This window comes from Rhamphochromis longiceps, linkage group LG1, assembly GCF_057381845.1.
Source record: "Rhamphochromis longiceps isolate RC_006_pf linkage group LG1, R_longiceps_female_GT1.1, whole genome shotgun sequence".
NCBI classification, from domain to species: Eukaryota; Metazoa; Chordata; class Actinopteri; order Cichliformes; family Cichlidae; genus Rhamphochromis; species Rhamphochromis longiceps.
Genome location: NC_140557.1, coordinates 14,354,494 through 14,369,370, shown reverse-complemented (window position 1 = coordinate 14,369,370; position 14,877 = coordinate 14,354,494). Strand labels below are relative to the sequence as shown.

Genomic DNA, 14,877 nt, shown 5'->3' with positions numbered 1-14,877 from the left:
CAATAAGGGAGAAATTTCTGAGCATTTGTTTTGACAAATAAATGACAGTTTTTCATAAAATCCCATGATGCCACCTAGCCTTTGCATATTATGTCGCAATTGGATATGCATAATCCCCTTCACAAGAAAAATTACTGAACACTGTGTGACAGACCTGACCGGTTTCAGTGCTTGCATCATTTGTTACAAAGGCAGGAAATTGCCCAACATTTGCAACCATTGTCTTTTTCACAACCAGTAAGAGAAAATAACAACAAAGATTCTGAGCATAAGAGTTCCAAAATGAATAAATATTAATAACAAATAATGCAGTCAGACTATTTTTATTTCCTTCAATTATTTTATTTATTTCAAGGTACACACAGTATACAGTCAAACTCATCGTTCACCAGTCAAAATGAGTTTGCTACTTGTTTGCTACTCAAGTAAGTGAAGGTCTTACAGATATATTGCTCTTATACTTGGGTGGGTGACAGGAATATATTCACTACATTTGAAGACAGAAAAGCAGTACACGAAAGAACTATCAGCATTAACCTGGAGAATACAAACACGAGTCTGTGATCTAAATGTTTAAGGCCTTTTTGTCCAGACTGTGACTAGATGAATGGCTACAGGTGTTTGAAATCCTAATATAAATAATATAAGTAGTTGGAAACACTATAACATAGGAAACACAAATCATGAACCAGCTGTACATAGTAACATGATGCACCGTGATGGCAATTATAACCATTGCTCTGCAGTTGAAATGCGGCTCTCAGTTTACCACAGAGGGGCTCTGATCAACACCCCTTTCCATGTGTGAGAATGTGCTACCTGCAACAATTCAGAGCAGAACCAACATAAAAGAATAACACCTAAACAATGTAAATATGTCTAACACACATTATTCATTATACTCAACTGTATTTGAAATAAAAGTAAATAAAGGTGCTGCATATCTCAATCTGTTATTTAAGGTGCAGATGAGTGATAAAGCACAACATAAATAGACAAATCCCCAATGTCATAATAGACACAGGAATTATATAAAAAAGACAGATTTTGCTTTATTTTAATTTATAATTAAAAAAAAAAATACGCTAGGTTAATTCTCATGTCAGCTTGTGTTTGTTCAAGGCACTGGCTTCTAACTGGAGTTGGTCCACCAGATATTTTGACAGTGAATACAAACTGCTCCTTATGCTGATGAGTGAAAGGAAGGGAATGAATTGAAGGAGATCGATAAAGGATATCTTACCCTGCCTTATCCTATGTGAATGTGCCATAATAGATTTTCACTTTTTAAGTTAGTTACTAAACTACCCTGTGTGCAGAAGTTGGATGATAATTACTTTTGATTTACCTGCATTCTCTGATGAAGAAACCTCAACTTCTGGTTGAGACATTCAATTTCCTGATACAAACAAAAAGATAATGACCAGGTGTTTGATTTTTTAAAAACTCACTGTAATATTAACCCATTTAAACCCACTGGGAACAACTTTTGCTGCTCTAAGCCCCTACGACATTAAAAAATAATTAAACATATTGTGTGTAGGGGATGTCTAAGGAGTAAAATGCATGCACTTATTTTGCAGGGAAATTTTGGGGATTTAATGGGTTAAGAGATTTGATGAAGAGGCTAAAACTCTTCAATATGGTTCTGCGTTTCTCAGTGCATTCACCGCTTTAAGAAAGTTTAAATACCTGGGTTAGTTTTTCATTACGCCTGAGTTTGACTTGAGGAAGAAGGTCTTCCAGTCTCTGTATCTATAATTAAAAATACAATCTAAAATCATTTACAGACAAGTAGCATCTGTTATTAAGTCGTTAATATATTCATTCGGAGATCAGTCTGTGGACTACTGCCAAACCACTAACTGTACTGTACTCTCATTAAAGAATACTTGCACTTACCCTTCTTTCAATAGTCTGTAGTCTTGTGTTCATAGTTTTATTGATCACAGTCATGGGGATGGTTCTCGGCTTGGGACACACTGAAGTAATATGAAACCAAACAGAAATCAAAAAGGTGCCTTTTTGTTCAGGACTATACATTGTAGTGATCTTTCTTTCTGTATCTTCTTTACTATTTGTAGAATAATTTAGCCATGATAAACTGATTCATGTTTAAGTGTTTCATGTGTTTCCCATCCAAAATAAAGGAAAACGAGTCCATTCACTGCTACTATTAAAGCTGCGGTTCCATTCACAGGATGTGGATGCTGACCAAGAGTAGTCTTTAGGATATTCCATTTGTGATACCTTCTAAAATTTCTGTCTGTTGTTTAAAAAACTGTCCCATGACAAGAAAATCTAATACTTTATATTATGTTCTATTTTTCTTTTACAGCAAATGAATCATTGCAAATACTTTTTCCAGAATAGAGGTGCTGGGACCCCTCCCAGCACCACATTTGATACAAGGTTTGTTCATAATTCCATTGCCTTTGTATATCCCATAAGCTAAGCTGATTGGCTGTAGTTATTCCATTAACAGGATTATGAAATGTAGAAACATTTACAGACTGTTAAAGATAAACACACTGATTACCATGCTGAAAGATCTTTGCAACCTCAAGCACGTAAGGTCTGTGAAGAAAAATATATAACTGCTTGATTATATATTTTCAGTATGCAGTGATTAAATGTAAAGACTTTTACATCACCAGACCACATACATGTGCTTGCTGTTAGCAGGGATGGAGCTGTTCAGAGGGATAAGATGGCCATGATGGTTCCTTATCTACACACAGAGGAAACTTATCAGCTTGTTGTGTTTTCAAGAGCTCCCACCAATTTTTTTTTTTTCATTAATCATTTTTGACACATGGACCCACTTCCACTAAACGTTTAGAGAAATGCCTGTATTTTACACATGTACCTTGAACACAACATTGGAGCAGTTCAGCCCAAAAGCACTGCTGACAATCTGAAAAGGTGATGTAATATAATATAATATAATGGGCAATATTTTAATAAGTAAACAACAAAAGAGCACATTCATGTTTTATACTTAATAATATTAACAATCAATGATTTAAAGTCAAAGTCAAAACAACAAAAACAAAACAAATCAATCCAAAAATACACATGATAAGAAAGAACAATTACATAATTACACATAAAAGATTAATCAAATCTCAACAAATGCTGTGAGGACTGTGATCATTTTAAATCTTTAAATTTAATGTCTGCTTTAAATGCATATTTGTGAGAATTAAATGTATAACTTTGGAGATTTTAAAGTTGATTGGCTGACTCAATGGATGGATGAATGCATACCTGTACAATGATGGTAACATCAGCAGCTGGGGGAATAGACACTTCTCGAAGAGTAGCCACTTTTTCATCTGCAGCAAAGTAAATGTAAGAGTCTACTTTTTACAATGTTACCATTACATAATTGCAAACAGTGCATTTATTAATGGTTAATCAATCATTCACTTATAATTTATAAAGATATAAGCCAAAACAGCCACCAATGCTGTGGAAAACATGCCAGTAGCTGGACATTTGGTTAGTATAGTTATAGGCACTTTGAGGCAACTGTTTTTGTGATTTGACGTTACATAATGGAATACTCTCCCTCTTCATATTCGCGCGTCAGATTCCATTCAGTCTTTTAAATCACGTTTAAAAACGTATTTGTTTGATCTGGCATTTAAGGCGAATTAGGGTAATTTACATCTGGCTCTGTATTTAGATTATGTAATTATCTTATTTTATATATTTGTAATTTATATTTCATTGTGATTTTATTTGTACTGCGATTTTAATGGAAAGCACTTTGGTGTACTTCGGTCTTAAAAATGTGCTATATAAATAAATTTTGATTGATTGATTGATTGATAAATAAAATAAAATTGAATTGGATTGAACTTAATTGAATGTTATCAGTGCATCAGATCTAAAAAGCAGTATATTTAGTATAATCTCTCTCAACACAGAAGTGCTTATTTATGTCTTATGGCCGTCATGAGAAAGCTGGATTTACATATACTGTGTTTGAATGCATGGTAGCACACTTCACATGAGTATCATGAAAAATCAAATTTACAATCCAAGTGAATGGACTTTATAGTTAACTAGAGACATTTGTTGTGTTTAGTATTTTCAGTTAACTGCAGATTGTTTAGATATACATTATGTGTAAGTGTTATGTAATATATATATATATATATATATATATATATATATATATATATATATATATATATATATATATATATATATATATATATATATAGGCTATTAGGCACAAATGTTTTGGTGTGTTGTTTGTCCATGTTTGACATGGATTTTAAACACTCACATCTGAACACTTGATTGTTACAGTATTTCATTCATCTCTTATTAAAATTAACCGTTTAATATATTTGCTAAATACCCAATTGCATGATTCTAGTAATCCTATAATCAGATTTTTGTTCCCTCTTTGGTTCTTTTGAAGAAAAAAATAAAATAAAATAATTTTAGATGTGAGCTCGCGGTCTAATATAACAGTCACCAGCGAAATGCTCCTACCCTTTTGGGGGGTTATTTATGAGTACGTTATTGCCTGATAAAGCAAAAAATAATATATAAACTTTTTTTAAATGGATTTAACTTATATTATCTGGAAAAAAAAAAAGAAAAAGAAAATATGAGCACATAATCCTCATTTTGACTTTAACGGGTTAAAGGGGCTGGTTGCCATGGACACAGACGCACAGACTGACATCAGTGAGTAATTTAAAAAAAATCACGGCTGACGAGAAGACGAGAAACTCACACAAACTCACGAACCTTTTTTGTCAAGCCGCCTCAGAGCGATCCAAATCGTTGATACCTGAGGTAATTTATCAAATCTGACGATAGACATTTTAGTCAGAGAGCAGAAGCAGCCGCAGCCAGCGAGTATAAAAAATAGATTATACATCCGGCAAGAGACCTTCAAAATAAGGCTTGAACTTCAGCCTTAATAAAGTACCATTCTAAATAAATAGAATGGTACTTTATTAAGGATAGCTTTGCAAATAAAAGAAAAACTGCTGTTCTTTAAGTGGTCACCACCCTAAGTTATTCAGAGAATGTAATGTATGGGTGCGGAAAATGCACACAGCTCTTCAATAATAGTATATCCTCTTAAGGAAATATAAACATGGCATTTCATTTTACATATACAGGTGGTTTAATTTAAAATAAAAAAAACCCACAACCTCTTTTTGGTTACTTTCAAACACCATATGCTTTATAAGGTCTGAGACGATGAAAAAATATAAATGTGACGTGTCATAATATTTAAGATACCGAAGATTTCTGAAAGAACACTGCTTAAAATGTGTATATATGAGAAGTACCAGTAATAATACTAACTGACAACCTACTGATAGACATCAGGAATCATCTTTCAAGTCTGTTTTAGACACAAACAGATGGACTGAACCAGAAGAGAACTTGAAGAACTTGAAACTCAGGATTGTCTCATATTTGTCAGTGTGAAATTATTAGCTGTCTTGAAGAGCACCAGCTTGTCTAGTTTCTTCATTAAACTTTCTAAAAAAAACTGTAGTTTTGTTTGTTGCGCCAAGCCGACATGTTAGTTGTACAATCCAGAGTCTAAGACAATTTCGTGTGAAAAAGAATCAGCTTGTCCAATGTTAGGAACACAACCGAGTCTTGAGATTTTATATCCATAGCTGGTGCAGGATTGGTTAGTGTTTTGAAAAACCTAAAGGGAAAAACGAAACTGTCTTCTTTGACAATGCACTTGCAAGACCAGACAGATTCCCTGCAATGTGTTGTAAGCCTGATTGTTCCGTGTTTAACAGACCGTGTCTGCAATAGTTGATCGGTTAGTACGTCAGACTATTTTTTCTTTCTTTTGGCACCAAGCCACTTTATGTTTGAGGAGAAAATTGAAAGCTGTGAAACAAAACCTACAGGAAACCTAACAGGACAACTGAGAGAGAGAAAAAAATCAGACATTATTTAAGAAAGCCCTTTTAGGACATTCTTGTGTACATAATTCACCACAAAAAAGGCTTCAATATCATACAAAGACTTCATGTAAATTAATATATTCTGGATCTGAAAAGAAACTCAATGGTAAGAGAAAAGACTGTTTAAAGAGATGTTCTTGAGTAGGGCTGGGCGATATGGCCTAAAATCCATATCATGGTATAATTTGAAGCATGTGGGGTAACGATATATATCGTGATATATTCTTTTCTTCTGTATAACGTATTTTGCACACTGTAAGGCACACTTAAAATCCTTTAATTCTCTCAAAAATCAACAGTGTGCCTTATGTATGAATTCTGGTTGTGCTTACTGACCTCGAACCGATTTGATGTAGTACATGGCGTGCAGAAATCTGTCAAAAATGTTTTAGTACGACTTTGGTAAGCTATGAAGGCACCGCCTGATGGCTTGGCGGAGCGGTACGGCTGCCGTAGTCAGGAGCCTTGCGGAGTAATCTGGGTTCAAAACTCCGTTTGCTTCAGGTCCCAAAGTCAAAGGAACACTGCGGCATTACTGAGAGTTAAAAACTGTCTAAATTCTTTCATCTTTAATAAAATGATTAGCGTTGCTGCTTTACCAGGTGTAACAATTAAGTTTAACATTCAGGCATCCATGAAAACAGATTTAATAAATTCAACGGAGTTAGAAGTTAGCAGGAAATTAGCTCGCTAGTTTCCACCTAAACATGATATGCCATGTTCTGACTAAGAGATTTCTGAAAAAATTAAAACGTACAGCAGTGACTTTTGTAGGGTTACTGAAGTCGGACTAGCTGGTATATAATGATGTACGTGATCACTAGCAAAACAGCTACGTTAGCATAACATTAGCACAGTGAAGCTGACGGATGAACGCTAACCTTTTTCCACATGATAAAAGTTAACGTGAGGGTTTCTGGTGGTTAGGGACAAATGCAATTAATAATAATAATAATAATAATAATAATAATAATAATAGATTTTATATATGAGCGCCTTTCAAGTCACCCAAGGACACTTTGCAATAGGATAAAACACTTAGTAAAACAATGGCAAAATAAGAACAATAAAACAAAAGCACAAGATAAAATTAACAAACAGTGGATTCACAGTGAATATGCAGATTTGAAAAGATGAGTTTTGAGTTGGGATTTAAACTGGGGGAGAGAACCAATGTTTCTTATTTCTGGGGGCAGAGAGTTCCACAGCCTGGGAGCAGAGCAGCTGACAGCTCTGCTTCCCATGGTGGTGAGGCGGAAGGAAGGTACAGTAAGCTGGATAGAAGAAGAAGATCGAAGTGAACAGGTAGTGGTTAACAGGTCAGAAAGGTAAGGAGGAGCGAGGTTATGAATGGCCTTGAAGGTGAGCAGAAGAAGTTTGAATATTATCCGGAATTTCACAGGGAGCCAGTGAAGTTCCTGAAGAACGGGGGTGATGTGCTGGTAGGAGGGGGTTCTGGTGATAATGAGAGCAGCAGAGTTCTGAACCAGTTGAAGCTTATGGAGGGATTTTTGGGGGAGACCATGCAAAAGAGAATTGCAGTAGTCAATACGGGAGGTAACAAGACTGTGGACAAGAATGGAGACTGGGTGGAAAGAGAAGGAAGTAATCTGTTAATGTTGCGTAGATGGAAGTAGGCAGAACAGGTGAGATTATTGATGTGAGATTTATAGGAAAGTGAACTGTCTAGGATGACACCAAGGCTCTTAACCTGAGGAGAAGGGAAAACTGTGGAATTATCGATGGTGAGTGAGAAATGGTTTGCCTTCAAAAGGTTGGATTCAGTTTACTGCACACAAAAGCAAACAGTTTACTTCTCACACAACAAGTTTTAAACATGTACATTTTATGTCTCTATGTCTCATATGAAATACTTACACTTGTATTTAAATTATGTATCTTTTTATTTATTTGATAATATCACAAATTAATTTCCATATACTTCAAATACGTGATGAAATTATCTTTGCACATACATACAAAAGCACACATGTTTTTCCCATTGTTTTCCATGCTGACTTCCTGTTTTCAGTGAACTTCAGACAGTTCAAGGAAACATCCTGGCTCATAAGGCCATGACAAAAAGTGAGGATCACTGTTTTGGCAGTTAAACAAAACACAGTATAGAAACCAGTAGGCTCAGTCTTGGGCGTGGATACATGAGTGTGGAGTGCCAGTAATATATTTGAAGTCAGGGAGCACACTGCCCAGGTGTTCTAAGTTGGCAGAGATCCGAAAATTACCCTGAAACACATACAGAGGAAAAACTTAAAGTAAAGTAAAGTGTAACCCTCAATACATTTATATAACCAAAATACATCCAACACAACTCAGGTTTGACTCCTGCACCCGAACAATGGCAGTTTGACTTCCAACAAGGAAATTCCTCTGAGAATACATTCATGTTAAACACCACAACTTGCTTTATATACATTCCACTTTGTGGAAGAAGATGAAAGGGGACATATAAACCTCCTGTCAATGTGACTAAAACATGTTCCTCCCCTTTTACATCATCAGTGAATGAAAATTAGTGCTACACTATACATGGGTATACATTCATTAAAATGTGCCTGGTATGGGTCTAAGGTTTCTTGTAATTGTGTGTTATGTTTTGAACCTAAAATAAGTCTATATATAAATTTATGTCACGTCATGGCTATTGACTGTGCAAAAAATGCTGAAAATGTGAACTGTATTTTTTAAAATCAAACTGCAAAACTGCAGCAGTAATTTGCCAATTAGAAATATCCTTAAGAATAGAATAGAATCATTTGTGTTTGTTGTCTTGTTTATTGTCTAGCTTGTCACAAATAATCATACTGTGTTTATCATAACTTTTTTCCAAATTATTTATACATGGTTTATTTTTTCCTCTCATGTTCTCCATATAATAAAAACGACCTTTGTGCAAGAATGGCATATCGCAATTCTAGAATCAAGGCATTATTTATTATGTGCAATAGTAGGCTTAAAATGTTTCCATGAAAGCTGTATAATTTCATGTTCAGGTTCCGTTTACTATACGTAGCCTAACGCAGGTCTATGACAGTATGACACACAAGCGGTCAGAGACTTTTAGCATAAATGTAATATAAAACAGCTGAGGACAGCCAGTGAACTTTAGAGACCCAACAAAATATAATTGGTAATGTTAGTTCCTGTCGATAATGTGCACGGGAAAAAGAAAGAGGAAAATTTTTGCTTAATTTAAATGATTCCATCGTTTTTATTCCATAACTTTCCATATTCCCACTCTACTGCCAAACTGGGATTTTACAGTGTTTTACAGTAAGTCTACTCCCCCCTCCCCCGTTTTTATACGCACGGTTCTGTCCTTCCAAAGAAAAGTCAGTGAGTCTGACTTCCCCTAAATGAGTGGTGCATTCTGCAACAGCTTTCACATGAGAAAGACTGTGAGACACACTGTGCGAATGGATTTAGGCTGGAGCCGAGCAGACCGCTTTCTATGAAAATACGCGAACTAAATTGTCTCGTAATGGATTCAAACAGGTAACCTGGATAACGTAAATTTGACTTTCTTCACGAATCCGTCAGGTTTGTTAAAAGAAAATATCTTATTTTCGTTTTTTCTTCCAGACAAGTTTGCAACTGGATCTCTTATACCGTGCTTCTTTTTGGATACATAACTGCGGCCGTACTTCCTGGTATGTAGCTTACAGTAAAATAATAATAATAATATTAATACTGTAATTAGATAGTCTGTGTGAGCCCTGTGTGAGCACTCATAATTTTCGTACTTGTATAATATGTTTCGTTCAGGAAAGAATCCGACAATTGGCTTCAACCTTGAATGTACGTACGACTTTGACCAGGTGATGCAGTGTGAGCTGGAGCTGCAAAACTGCACTGAGTACAGCATGACTCTCCAAGTCCAAGACAAGTATGCCCGGTGTGTTTTTAATCGATGATTTTAGTATTACACCGATCAGCCATGGCATTAAAACCAACAGGCTTACTTTGACTGGGTGCTGCTTTTGCTACTAGCTCCTACGTGTCCGGGTATAGACACGATTTATCTGAGGGTATCTGCCCTGTGTGGGGGTTCCTGGGTCGGCTGTATGTGGACCGGACTTGCATTGGCACACTGAGTGGATTCTCAGTTAGATTGGGATGTTTGGATTTTTGCTCTTCGTTGTGTTCCTCATTCACTTTCTAGACAGTTCTTGTTGTGTGGAAGTTCTCAGTGGAAATCCCAGCAAACTCGGTATTACTGGTGCTGAGAGGTAAAATGAATGTGCACAGAGTTATATCAAACTTTAAAAAAAAAAAAAAAAAAACAGCAAAAAACTAAAATAATAAGCTATGGCAGTTAAATGGTTGGTACATTCTTGTGAAGAACAAACATATTGTACTTTTACAATATGTACAGTTTTCCCAAATTTGTTTTTGTTTCTTTAGGCTGTTTTTTTAATCAATAAGTGTTAAACAGTTGACAAATTTCAGCTGCTTTTCTGTCTGTTAATCTTCTTTGGGATTCAGGGGAATATGTCAATAGATGAGCACTGTTAATTTTATTCCATATTTTTTGTGCTGTTTAAACAATGACTTTAGTAAACTAGAGTAACACTGCCTCAGTATGTGGGACATGTGTACAAAGGATAAAAATGTGGCGTTGTTGTAGCAGGAGGTTAGCATGATCCAAAGATGATTGGTTGGGTGTAACTGGAATCCAAGGTTAATCATTAACACTGCATTTAATGTGTAGTCATTACTTGTTACTTTCTTCATCTGTCTGTGGTTTCAATGCTGTGGCTGACAGTGTAAATATGCTGTGGCATATGAATGTTTAAAGTGTTTTGCATATTATCCTTTGCTCCCCAGTGAGGAGAACTGCGCTGTACAACAGTGTGGCATTGGAAAGTGTTGTTGCTCCTTCAAACTGATGCGTGTGTTAGGAGAAGCTCTCACAGCAAAAGTCTGGAAAGATGGCAACATCATGGAGTCAAAAGCTATCAATGTCATGGAGAGCAGTACGTTGGCTTCTTTCAAATTATTTCCCATAACTCTGCATCTGCCAGAAAGACTCTCTGGAGGTGAACAAATATTCACTTTAATGCTCTTTTGTTTCTGTACAGTAAAACCAAAAACTCCAACAATCAAATCAGTCAATGAACTCGAAGGGAATTTTGAAGTCAAGTGGACGTCAAACATGAAGGGATTTTTAAACAATGAAATGACTGCTGTGGTGACTTACTATAAAAAAGGAGAAACAGAAAAGGTAGGAACAATGCCACAGTAACTATTTGTTCTGGAGATGTAAACATGGACAACTGTCAAACTCATTTTTGTTCCTCCATACTAGACATCTGGACCTTTCAAACCAGCCACAGTTGATGAACTAAATTACTATGTAATAAAAGGTCAAGACCTGGCTCCCAGTTCAGCATATGTGGTCAGCGTGAAAAGCTTCTTAAGTCTGAGTGGCAAGTTCAGTGACAGTAGCAAAGAGTGGGAATTTGAAACTGGTAAGAATTGTCTTTATTCAGTTGTAAAACAGTAAATTCTGTATTTCTTAACTGTGTTAAGAGGCCCTAATTATATTTCTATTACACATTCAGCTGAAAAATAATATGAGTTTTAATATTAACTCTCAAACTAACTATCATGTAAGCTGTTGTCTCCAGAGAAAAGTGGAGATGAGCAGCTTAGATTGTAACATTAAAAGTGAATTTAGAAGTGTATTCGAATATAAAGGATCTGTGGAAATCTCAAAAGCAAAGAGATAAAAAGTTTGTATGTATAATATATACAGTTTTAATTTCTCTTTTTTAATCTCCTGAACAACAAAGCAACAATAAATCAATAAATTATGATGCTATGTCCTGTTTTAAGTAGTATCGATCTGAACATTCATACGGTGTATAGCATAAGATAGAGTATGAAGACTTTTTAAAAAATGTATATTTTATCTTTGTAACTTACATTTTGGAGGCTGCATAGAGTAAAAAAAAATGCAATGGGACACTCATTGGTATAAAAAAATAACTAAAAACTATCCTTTTGAGGCAATATGAAGAAACTGTTTAGGAATTATATAGCATTAAGTAGTGACACACAGTGTCATCAACACAACACATCTAACACAAAATACAAGTCTGTTAGCAGACATATAAGCATATGCTATGCACTTTATCCTACTATATCTCTCTGCTGTATAACATCTGTGCAAGATTGCAATTATTAAACTTGTTTCATACATGTTATTTCACAGGTCCTTCCCGCCACAACCTGATGTTGGTTATCATTATCACCCTCAGCATTGCTGCAGTCATCCTCAGCGTTGCTAAATATGGCTGTTATGCAAAGTGAGTCATGTAGATCAACAAGTTTTTCTTGTGCCTCGGTCAGTGCATATTTCCCCTAAATATTTGAATGGGGTCATCATTTTTTTCCTACATTTCCTTTTAGGTTGAGAAAAATCTATTACGATGCAGTTCCGAAAACTACAAATCCCTCTTTTCTTAATATTAATCCAAGTGAGCAGAAGGTGAGACAGGTGAGGTCAAAAACTTCTAACTTCAATGGTTGCATTCATTTACTTTATTATTAATAATTATTAACAATTTAAAATCTGTTGGTGATTTTCATTAAATTATTATATTGCATCACTTTTTCATCATTTGCCATAATTGGATTTACATTTGGTCTATAAATAGCAGTTTTATCAGGACTGTTATAGTCAAAAGAAAATCTAATGCATCTAGTGGACAACATTTGGCGATTAGAATAGAAATGTATCTGCTTAGCCATCAGCTGATGAAGACTGGCACTAAAAATCAGCTGATCTGCAGGGACTACAGCTGAACTTGAATTTGTGGCCTGTCTTAAGTGACACTATATTTAATTTTTCATTGTTCATGGCATAATCAGCCCTGGAGTCAAATGGCCTTCAAAAACGCTATGATTTAACAGAAATTGTGCTGAAATCAGAATCCAGCTCTGCATTTTTTAACAGGTTTTTTCTACGGTAAAATCAGTCACTAAATCCTATTGTCCCAAAAACAGGGCAAACTAAGTCAACCAGAAATGATATCTTAAGGAATACAAAAGGCACTTTGAGAAACATACTAAAGTTCCAAAAGATTTTCCTCCTTCAACTGAAATGTTTAAGACTGTTCATTCATTTTGCTTAGGTCTTGAAACTTGAACCCATCATTACCATCCCCATACATGTTGAGACCCTTATTCCAGATGACAGTGAACTGGGGTTAGTATTGACTGCATTGATGCATCACCATTACAAGACATTTCCTTGAGGATTTATATCTGGCAGTTTCAGTAATTGTTTCTTTGTATTCAGGTCGAAGGTGTCATTGACAGACACAAGCTGTGGAAGCCTTCAGCAAAGCAGTGGGGTCAGCACGGGTTCCTCTGATCTAAGTTATACAAATACTGAAAGCCCCGTTGCTGTGAATGGAGAATCTTCTATTGCTAAAGCTGCTAAGAATGAGCTCTGTAAAATATTCCCAAATATTTGCCCAATATTACCAGTGAGCACCAGTCTCCCGACACAGTCAAACAATACACAAGGAAGTGAATTATTCTCTGAAACGAGTTCTGGAGTATCTGCATTTGAAAATAAAACCTATCACTTCCTTCTTCCTGGCTGTTTACATCAGACTATGACAGACAACTTAAACACCCAGGGGACGGCTGAAATGCTTTGTGACTCTATTTACCATCCCAGTAACAGTGGAATGGAGAGATGTCCGGATCACCAGATACCAGCTTGTCAAGTTCCTGCACAACTAAGTGGTATTTCACCATCAGTGGTTTCACCTCTTCTATCAACAGACATGTCCTATCAAGAGGTCCCCATATGTGTGCCCATAGGGTCACACAGTTTTCTTGCAGTGGATGACGACTATCAGGAAATTCCAAGTTTGGTGAGGCAGCCTGATGCTTCGCTTTTAGAGCACAGAAATACTGAGCATAAGGAACATTTGGACAAGTCGGAGGAGGAGTCACTTAGAAACAGCCCTGAAAGCATCTTAAGCCCAGTTGTTCCAGTTCAGGATGGGCAGCGTGTCTCTGAACTCCAAGTACCCACCTGTTTTAAATCTACTAACTGCTCTGTACCAATAATCACAGAGAGTGGCTATCAAAGTGTGTAGTGTTGTGACCATAACTTCAGTTTTAGCTCTTTCTAATACATGGATGCATGAAAATGATCTCATGATAACTGTTTCTTATAGAATATGATCCTGCTGTCATTTGGAAATTATTCTATATAGTAAGTCAAAGATTTGCACTGTGAGAACACTTAGGTTCAGCATATTTAAAATGTACTCATAACAAACATTATTTTATTTATTTAACTTTGATTTCACCAGTTTAGTCCCATTGAGACCAAAGATCTCTTTTACAAGGGAGACCCGACCCTTAAAGGTCTGACTGAATTTAACTTGACCGGTGGATTTGAGGGGTGAGCACAGGAGGTAGAGCAGGTCATCTACTAATGTAAGGTTACTTCAGTCTGCATGCCAATATATCCTTGGGCAAGTTTCTGAATGCATTCACCAGAGGGTAAATCTTAAGGTCTATTTTGACTTTTGCGATAAATCTACTTCATACATGACGCTGGAACTAGAAACTCCATTTATCCCTACACCACAGCCTTCCACACCATTCAGGTCGTTGTGGTACGTGTCGACTGAACAGTGGTTATTTTTCTCGGGAAGTGCAAGTCAGTTACGTAGAAGGTTGTTGTGTAGGTTTGAAATGGGCTTTCAGTTATGGTGTACGATCTCAAATAAAAACAAACTTAGGGTATAAGTGATGTACATGTTGCCATTAGAATGCTTTTCAATCAAAGTGAATTACCCTGGGCTCTGTTTGTTTCAAAGAAACATTGCTGAAGAATTTTCAGATATTATATGGCTAT

The 14,877-nt window shown here is 35.9% G+C and overlaps 2 protein-coding genes across 6 annotated transcripts; one reads left to right on the top strand and one right to left on the bottom strand.

Annotated features, from left to right (window-relative positions):
* Positions 1 to 339: 339 nt before the first annotated feature.
* LOC146678447 (uncharacterized) lies at positions 340 to 4,876 on the bottom strand. Of its 2 annotated transcripts, XM_085410983.1 has the most exons (9): positions 4,774 to 4,876; positions 3,271 to 3,338; positions 2,870 to 2,917; positions 2,667 to 2,731; positions 2,540 to 2,577; positions 1,903 to 1,982; positions 1,693 to 1,755; positions 1,349 to 1,399; positions 340 to 819 (listed from the first exon to the last, which is right to left on the bottom strand). In XM_085410983.1, the coding sequence occupies exons 1-9, from the start codon at positions 4,847 to 4,849 to the stop codon at positions 766 to 768; spliced, it is 543 nt and encodes a 180-aa protein (XP_085267109.1). In that variant the 5' UTR covers positions 4,850 to 4,876; the 3' UTR covers positions 340 to 765. The 2 variants fall into 2 exon arrangements, with proteins under 2 accessions (XP_085267109.1, XP_085267110.1); XM_085410984.1 differs by lacking the exon at positions 1,693 to 1,755.
* A 4,493-nt stretch (positions 4,877 to 9,369) lies between these two features.
* On the top strand, positions 9,370 to 14,622 carry LOC146678446 (uncharacterized). 4 transcript variants are annotated; one of them, XM_085393257.1, is made up of 10 exons: positions 9,370 to 9,482; positions 9,570 to 9,637; positions 9,753 to 9,873; positions 10,815 to 10,963; positions 11,069 to 11,211; positions 11,296 to 11,458; positions 12,205 to 12,298; positions 12,402 to 12,480; positions 13,127 to 13,200; positions 13,294 to 14,622. In XM_085393257.1, exons 1-10 carry the CDS (start codon positions 9,439 to 9,441, stop codon positions 14,105 to 14,107), a joined length of 1,749 nt encoding a protein of 582 aa, XP_085249383.1. In that variant the 5' UTR covers positions 9,370 to 9,438; the 3' UTR covers positions 14,108 to 14,622. The 4 variants fall into 4 exon arrangements, with proteins under 4 accessions (XP_085249383.1, XP_085249217.1, XP_085249303.1 ...); XM_085393091.1 differs by having other exon boundaries at positions 12,402 to 12,489; XM_085393177.1 differs by having other exon boundaries at positions 9,753 to 9,882.
* Positions 14,623 to 14,877: the final 255 nt, after the last annotated feature.

Bases quoted from the DNA above. Each gene is read 5' to 3' on its own strand.
- LOC146678446 (XM_085393006.1), top strand. From the start codon at position 9,439: ATGAAAATACGCGAACTAAATTGTCTCGTAATGGATTCAAACAG. The intron at 9,638-9,752 runs GTATGTAGCTTA...TGTTTCGTTCAG, and splicing joins AACTGCGGCCGTACTTCCTG to GAAAGAATCCGACAATTGGC. The intron at 11,459-12,204 runs GTAAGAATTGTC...GTTATTTCACAG, and splicing joins AGAGTGGGAATTTGAAACTG to GTCCTTCCCGCCACAACCTG.
- LOC146678447 (XM_085410983.1), bottom strand. From the start codon at position 4,849: ATGTCTATCGTCAGATTTGATAAATTACCTCAGGTATCAACGATTTGG. The intron at 3,339-4,773 runs GTTCGTGAGTTT...ACTTTGCTGCAG, and splicing joins GAGGCGGCTTGACAAAAAAG to ATGAAAAAGTGGCTACTCTT. The intron at 2,732-2,869 runs GTACATGTGTAA...CTCTGTGTGTAG, and splicing joins GCTCCAATGTTGTGTTCAAG to ATAAGGAACCATCATGGCCA.